General features: G+C 43.5%; 1 protein-coding gene across 1 annotated transcript; it reads left to right on the top strand.

Annotated features, from left to right (window-relative positions):
• Positions 1-912: 912 nt before the first annotated feature.
• Positions 913-6,224, top strand: LOC120520069 (tripartite motif-containing protein 16-like). The gene is made up of 3 exons (XM_039742710.1): positions 913-945; positions 2,343-2,502; positions 5,496-6,224. Exons 2-3 carry the CDS (start codon positions 2,484-2,486, stop codon positions 6,035-6,037), a joined length of 561 nt encoding a protein of 186 aa, XP_039598644.1. The 5' UTR covers positions 913-945; positions 2,343-2,483; the 3' UTR covers positions 6,038-6,224.
• The last annotated feature ends 325 nt before the right edge of the window (positions 6,225-6,549 follow it).

Raw genomic sequence — 6,549 nt, 5'->3', positions numbered from 1 at the left:
GCAACACTCATCACTCACAACAGTGACAAAACAATTACATTAACAATCATGTTAAGTTATTTTCAAAATATTTCCTTTTCTTTTTCATTACTTCTTTAACACACTACTTCTCGCTGCGAAGCTTGGTATTTTGCTAGTTAGTAATAATGCAAAGTTCAAACATGAAGTAGAAATAAATCAAACATGGAAATACAGACCCAACTCTCAGCTTTACAATGAAAAAGAGATGGAAGAAGGTACATATGCAAATAGTTCATGAAATTCTTCTTCTTCTTTATTCCTGGTGTGTGTTTTCCTACTCCACTCCTAACCTCAGGCTGAGCAGGAGATGCCATTTTTAAATGCAGACTTTTATACAAACTATCTGGTCAAATGGAGTCATCACAAGACAGTAGAGTTGTCCCAAGCAGCTCCTGCTAATGGCTCTCAACATCCTTCACATGGAAGCATTTCATTACTGCGTATCTCATAAAGTCCTGCAGTTTTTAACAGCAGCATCAGCAGAGTGATGATGTTACTTGGCGTAGTGAGGTGAACATACTGTCTGGCAGTCAGGTTGAAAGTGACCTTCCATCTGCAAGTAAAGTACCACCACTCACTCCAGCCAATTCAAACTGTCCTTCACAACATCAAAATAGCAACAAATGTGCCTCAGGATTGGTTATTCTTATCAGGTGACTCAAATCTAAATATTTATCCTGTTTTTTTCAGATATCTGTGGTAAGAGAGGTGGAAGAAAATGAGAAGAGCTTCACTGCTCTGATACGGTGCATTGAGGAAGCCCACAGGAAACTGACTGAGAAGATCAAAGAACAAGAAAAGAGAGAAATGGAGAAGGCTGAAGGAGTCATGGAGCAACTGGAGAAGGAGATTGAAGAGCTGAAGAGGAGAGAAGCTGAGCTGAAGGAGCTTTCAGAGACCAAGGACCATCTCCACTTTCTACAGGTGAGAGCGACACTTCACAGGTAGTCTGATCAGACTGGGGTGTGTGGACCTGAGAACATCCATCCATCCATTTTCTAACCCGCTGAATCCGAATACAGGGTCACGGGGTCTGCTGGAGCCAATCCCAGCCAACACAGGGCACAAGGCAGGAACCAATCCTGGGCAGGGTGCCAACCCACTGCAGGACACACACAAACACACCAAGCACACACTAGGGCCAATTCAGAATCGCCAATCCACCTAACCTGCATGTCTTTGGATTGTGGGAGGAAACCGGAGCGCCCGGAGGAAACCCACGCAGACACGGGAGAACATGCAAACTCCACGCAGGGAGGACCCGGAAGCGAACCCGAAGTCTCCTAACTGCAGGCAGCAGCGCTACCACTGCGCCACCGTGCGCCTCTACCTGAGAACATTTAGAGAGAAATTTAAAAGATCTGAGGAGTTTGTACAACATAACAAGAACATGCCATTCAGCCCAACACAGATCGTCTTTTCATATTTCCTTAAAATTTCAAATATTCTCTTTACAAATATCTCAAAGTTGGTAACTTCAACTACATGACAAATCGATGAATCTACAGCAGTCTGTTTGAAAAAGTGAATTTTTTATGAAGTGTAAAAGATGACATCTAATAAAGGATGGTGCCAGCTCTTCAGCCAGGCTACCACCTGATGTCTCCATCCTTTAACAGATGAGATTCAAATCCTTCAGCATTTCCTCACAGCTCAGAACCCACAGTCCAGTCTCGTCTCTCATCTTTCTTATGTGTTTTTCTCTCACACTCCACACAATAGTCCTGATGTCGACTGTGTTTCACAAACATTATGGAGATTCAGTTCTTGATTTACACTCCACACATGGTGGACGCTAAATAACTCAGCTTGCCGTAGCTTTCTTTCCTTTTTGTGATTGATGTTGATGATGACACAAAGGCTCCCAGGATTTCCTCACAAGTCACACTTCTCAACTGCAGACATTCAATTGTATAATCATATTAAAGAGCTTTCTCCCTACATGTGTTAGTCAATATTTAATTTAATTTAATTAAGTTTGTCTCAGAACCATAAAAAGCTGAACGCCTTGTTTTGTGTGCCAAGTCAATTCTGGACCCACCTGCCCCCTCAGTCCTTTTATCTTGACTCTCCGCTCATGGAGTCCTGTGTGAAAAGCTCATTGATAGTTAAGGTTGATAATCTCTGATGTTCCACTACACTCCACCAAATATTCTCTCCTAAATAACAAACAAGTCAATGACAGGCGTTCTCACCATCTAAACCCACGCTGACTGCCCACCACACTGATCCTTAACTCAGAAGAGCCTCCTCCAATCAGCATTACTTACTTTTTAATGTCACCTTTCTGAAATCTCATCCCCTCTTCTCTCGTGATGCAGACTTTCTCCTTTCGCTGTGTCCTTCCTGCTGATGGAGACTCGCTGAGCTTCACTGTCACCGCTGATTTCTCATCTGAGGACCTGCGAAAGGAGCTGTCATGTCTGACAAAGAGTCTGGAGAAGATCAGCCGGTGGGACATCATGACAAGGACTCTATCAGGTACAGTGTCTGGTGACATTGTGTTTGTTATTGAAGTCCATTAGGAGGACCAGAGTGACAATAAGAGGACACTGAAGAAGGCCTGCTCTTTAACATTCATCTGCCATCCTTTACTGTTTATTATTTTTACTATATAGTGCCTTTCACAGTCATTAGCTGAGTCATAACAAACTCTCTAAATAATCAGCTGTGTTTAATCAGATGTTTTATAATTTTAACTTGAAATGTTACACTCCTTATACTTTTTCCATATACTCTCCTAAAAGTCCTTTTTTCACTTAACTTTGAGATTCTTTTCATTTCATTTGCTTTGCTCACCTTGAGATTAATGAACAGAAATGTGTTTTCAATGGCTAAGCCGGCTCAGAGCACAAATGAATTGTTTATTTGAGAACAGAGAAGACGTTAATGGAATAAAATTGAGCTCAGCGTCAGTGCTTTATAACATCAGAACATCTCAATCTGCTCCTGCTGTCTTCGCTGTCCATTACATTCTGCTGGATGGAGTCCACTTTAAAAGTTCACGTCCAATGATTTTCAGCTTTGTTCTCCCTGGGCTCTTGTGTTTTATATTCCTGCTGTTGTTTGCTCAGAAGTCGTGTCTCCCACCGGCATTTAAAAGGATTTTACTCACCAATAGCATTTTACTTGATTTATTTTTGTAGTGAAGATAAGCAAAAATCCATTTGTAAAGATTTGAGTGTTCGCAGCAGCACAGCAGCCTCTGGAATTGTGAAATGGATGAAGTTTGGAGCCACTAGGACACTTTCTAGAGATGGCCAATCTGAGTAACTGGGAAGGAAGGGCCTTGGCCAGGGAGGAGACCAAAAACCTAATGGCCACTACAACAGAACTTCAGAAGTCATCTGCTGAGATGAGAAAAACTGTTTGAAAGAACTGCCATCTCAGCAGCACTCCACAAATCAAGCGTTTATGGTGGAGTGGCCAGTCAGAAGATACTCTCGAGTAAAAGACAAATGACAGCCTGAGAGCATCAAGGGAAAGATTCAAAGATCTGATGAGACAAACATTGAAGTCTTTAGACAGAAGACCAAGCAGGATGTCTGGAGAGGACCAGGCACTGCTCACCACCTGCCTAATGTCATCTCTACAGTGAAGGTGGTGGTGACAGCATCAGGCTATGGGGACAGAGTGACAGATCAGGATTGAGGGGTGGAGAAGTGCAGTCAAATACAGAGAGGACGTTAAAGAGAACATGTGACCTCAGACTTGGCGATGGATAAAAGACCTGAAGACTACAGCCAAGACAACTGTGGAGTGGCTTTGTGACAAGTCTGAGTGTCATTGAGTGACAGACTGAGACCCCAAATAACAGGAGAGACCTGAAGATGACAGTTCACAGACGCTTACCTTGAAATCTGACAGAGTTTGAGGGGATCTGCTAGGAAGAATGGGATCAACTGGCCACATCCAGGAGTGTAAAGCTTGAAGTGACACTTAGTCATGAAGACCACCAAAGGGTCTTCCACAAAGACCTGAATTAAGTGCCTGAATACTTCTAGGAAGGAGAAGTTTCAGTTTTGATTTGTAATAAATGTGAAGACCTTCCTGAAGACCTGCGCTCACTTTGTCATTATGGTTACTGAGTGTAGACTGATGAGCACAAAAGGCACATTAATCCATTTAAAATTAAATCAACAACACAGTAAAGTGTGCAGAAAGTGAGGGGGTCTCAATACTCTCTGACTCCCTGTATATTTATTATTAATATGAATATTCAGATCTCCATTTGGCCAAGTTTGCCAGCCCTTGTATATTTTATAAATGTTTTATTTGAACTCCTCTTCATTTGTAATCCTTGTTTAAGAACTAAACTAAGATCCCACAATGCCATCTTCTCAGTTTCCATTCTTCTTCTCTTTTCTTTTTCTTTTCAGCTCATGAAGCTCCAGTTTTCGCCCTCCAGCCTCCTGAACCTCAGAGCAGAGACGACTTTTTAAAATGTGAGTTTGCGCTTTGACTGAATGGATCATCACAATAAAAATCAGTGAAGTTTTAATAGAGCAGGACAGGCTTAGGATATGAAAGACTGAGTGTTGTGTGACTGAGGGGCTGAGAGTGATGGGGGTCCTGTGACTGGTGCATTATGGGATAGAGAGATTCAGGCTGTGAATCACCAAAGCAGTCTGTTGAACCCGAGTCTTGATGTTTCCAGAAATTGTAAAAACAGAAAAGAAAATAAAATAAAATCCACGTCATGGGGTGCACTTACTTTATCACACAACTGTATATACAGACACATTATTAGTTTAAAAATGAAGCACAATTGTATGTGAAATAAGTTTAAGCTGACAAAAGCCCTCCTCATCCTCCATTCTTTACTCCACAGAGAAGACACTTTGCGTTGAGTTTTCGACTTCACAAATTTTAAACATTAAAACAAATGAAAATAGCAGAGTAAATTATTGGTGGTCCTTAGAAGTTCTGAGACCCCACTGGACTGTTGTGACATCTCAAGCTGACTGAGTCCTCTAATGAGTGTCACCGGGGTCTTTAGTCACTCAGTCAAGTCCTCACTCTGCTGTGTTGTGTCCTTGTGTGCCTCACACTAAACGAGGACAAGAGAAGAGGAAGAGATGAAGAAGGTCACAGCCAAGGGTGGTCAAGGTGAAGACTACAAGACCACCTCCAAAAACTTCATGTTCCAGTGAGCACAGCTGCTAATATTCTCAAGATGTCTGAGGGTCTGCAGGACTGTAGCCTACCACTCTGATGAGACCACCAGAGTAAAGCTGACCTCAGATTGAACATTGACTAACTTGTCTGCCTTTCACTTTGTTGTCTGTTGTTGTCTTTTTATGATTTAATTTTAATCCCCACAGATTCTGTCCAATCAGATGAGCTCTTTACTATTAGTGTCTCATCAGCACAGCTCCTGATTGGTTCTTGTTAATTGTCTATGTTGTGCTCCCCCCCCAGTCCCGTTACACACTCCCAGATTTCCTCACTCGTTTTCTTTTCTCTCCTTTCAGACTTCTGTCCCCTCACACTGGACATCAACACGGCAAACAGAGACCTCCATCTGTCTGAAGGGTACAAGAAGGTGACAAGTGAGGGGACAGTGACAGAATATCCTGATCATCCTGACAGATTTGAATTCTGGCCTCAAGTTCTGTGCAGAGAGGCTTTGACTGGGACTCGCTGTTACTGGGAGGTGGAGTGCAGTGGAGAATCTGTGGTGATTGGAGTCGCATATAAAGGACTGAGCAGGAAAGGACGGGTCGATGAGTGCGGCCTTGGAGGCAACGATAAATCCTGGAGTTTGTGGTGGTCTCTTTCCCAGTACTCTGTGTGGCACAATAACAAGCAGACTGTAATCAGCGCCCCCTCCAGCCCCAGAATAGGTGTGTATCTGGACTGGCCTGCTGGCTCTCTGTCATTTTATAGCGTCTCACACACAATGACCCTCCTGCACAGGTTCAACACCTCCTTCACTGAGCCCCTCTATCCAGGGTTTTATGTTGATCCTGACTGCAGTGTAACAATCTGCCATCTGACACCATGTGACCACTGACCAGTACCCTCCACCAGTCACTTGATGTCCCCTACAAGCTCAGGTGTCTTTGTGTTTGCAGTTTGGGTTCAAATTAATTTTACCCTAGAGGTGGAGGGGCAGCACCTCTGTGAGTGAATTTGTGGATGAGAATGCGGGGCGAGTGCAGCTGTCAGGGTCTCCATTATTATTGGGTGTGAGTAGCCAATCAGGTGTGTGTGTCATAGTGAGGGGTGGTGACACCTCAGACCTACAAATACCAGTCTGACCAGCAGGGGTCACTGTTGATTCACAGCCACATGTCCTTCAGGCTGACACCCCAACTGCTGTGTCCTCTGAGTGTCACTGAATGTCACCTGTCAGTCAGTCTATATAGCGCCTTTCAGTAGTGCTGCTCCAGCAGGACCACATGCCTGTCTCAGTATCCAGAGCCTCATTCCAGTGACTATTTAGGAGCACAGAGTGACAGAAGTGACAGGAGTGCTGGCCTCTGAACAGACATTGTCTGCCCCTCTATTAGTTCCACTGGTGGT

The sequence above is a fragment of the Polypterus senegalus genome, unplaced genomic scaffold, assembly GCF_016835505.1.
Source record: "Polypterus senegalus isolate Bchr_013 unplaced genomic scaffold, ASM1683550v1 scaffold_3165, whole genome shotgun sequence".
NCBI lineage: Eukaryota > Metazoa > Chordata > Cladistia > Polypteriformes > Polypteridae > Polypterus > Polypterus senegalus.
This window is presented reverse-complemented; position numbering and strand designations above follow the sequence as displayed.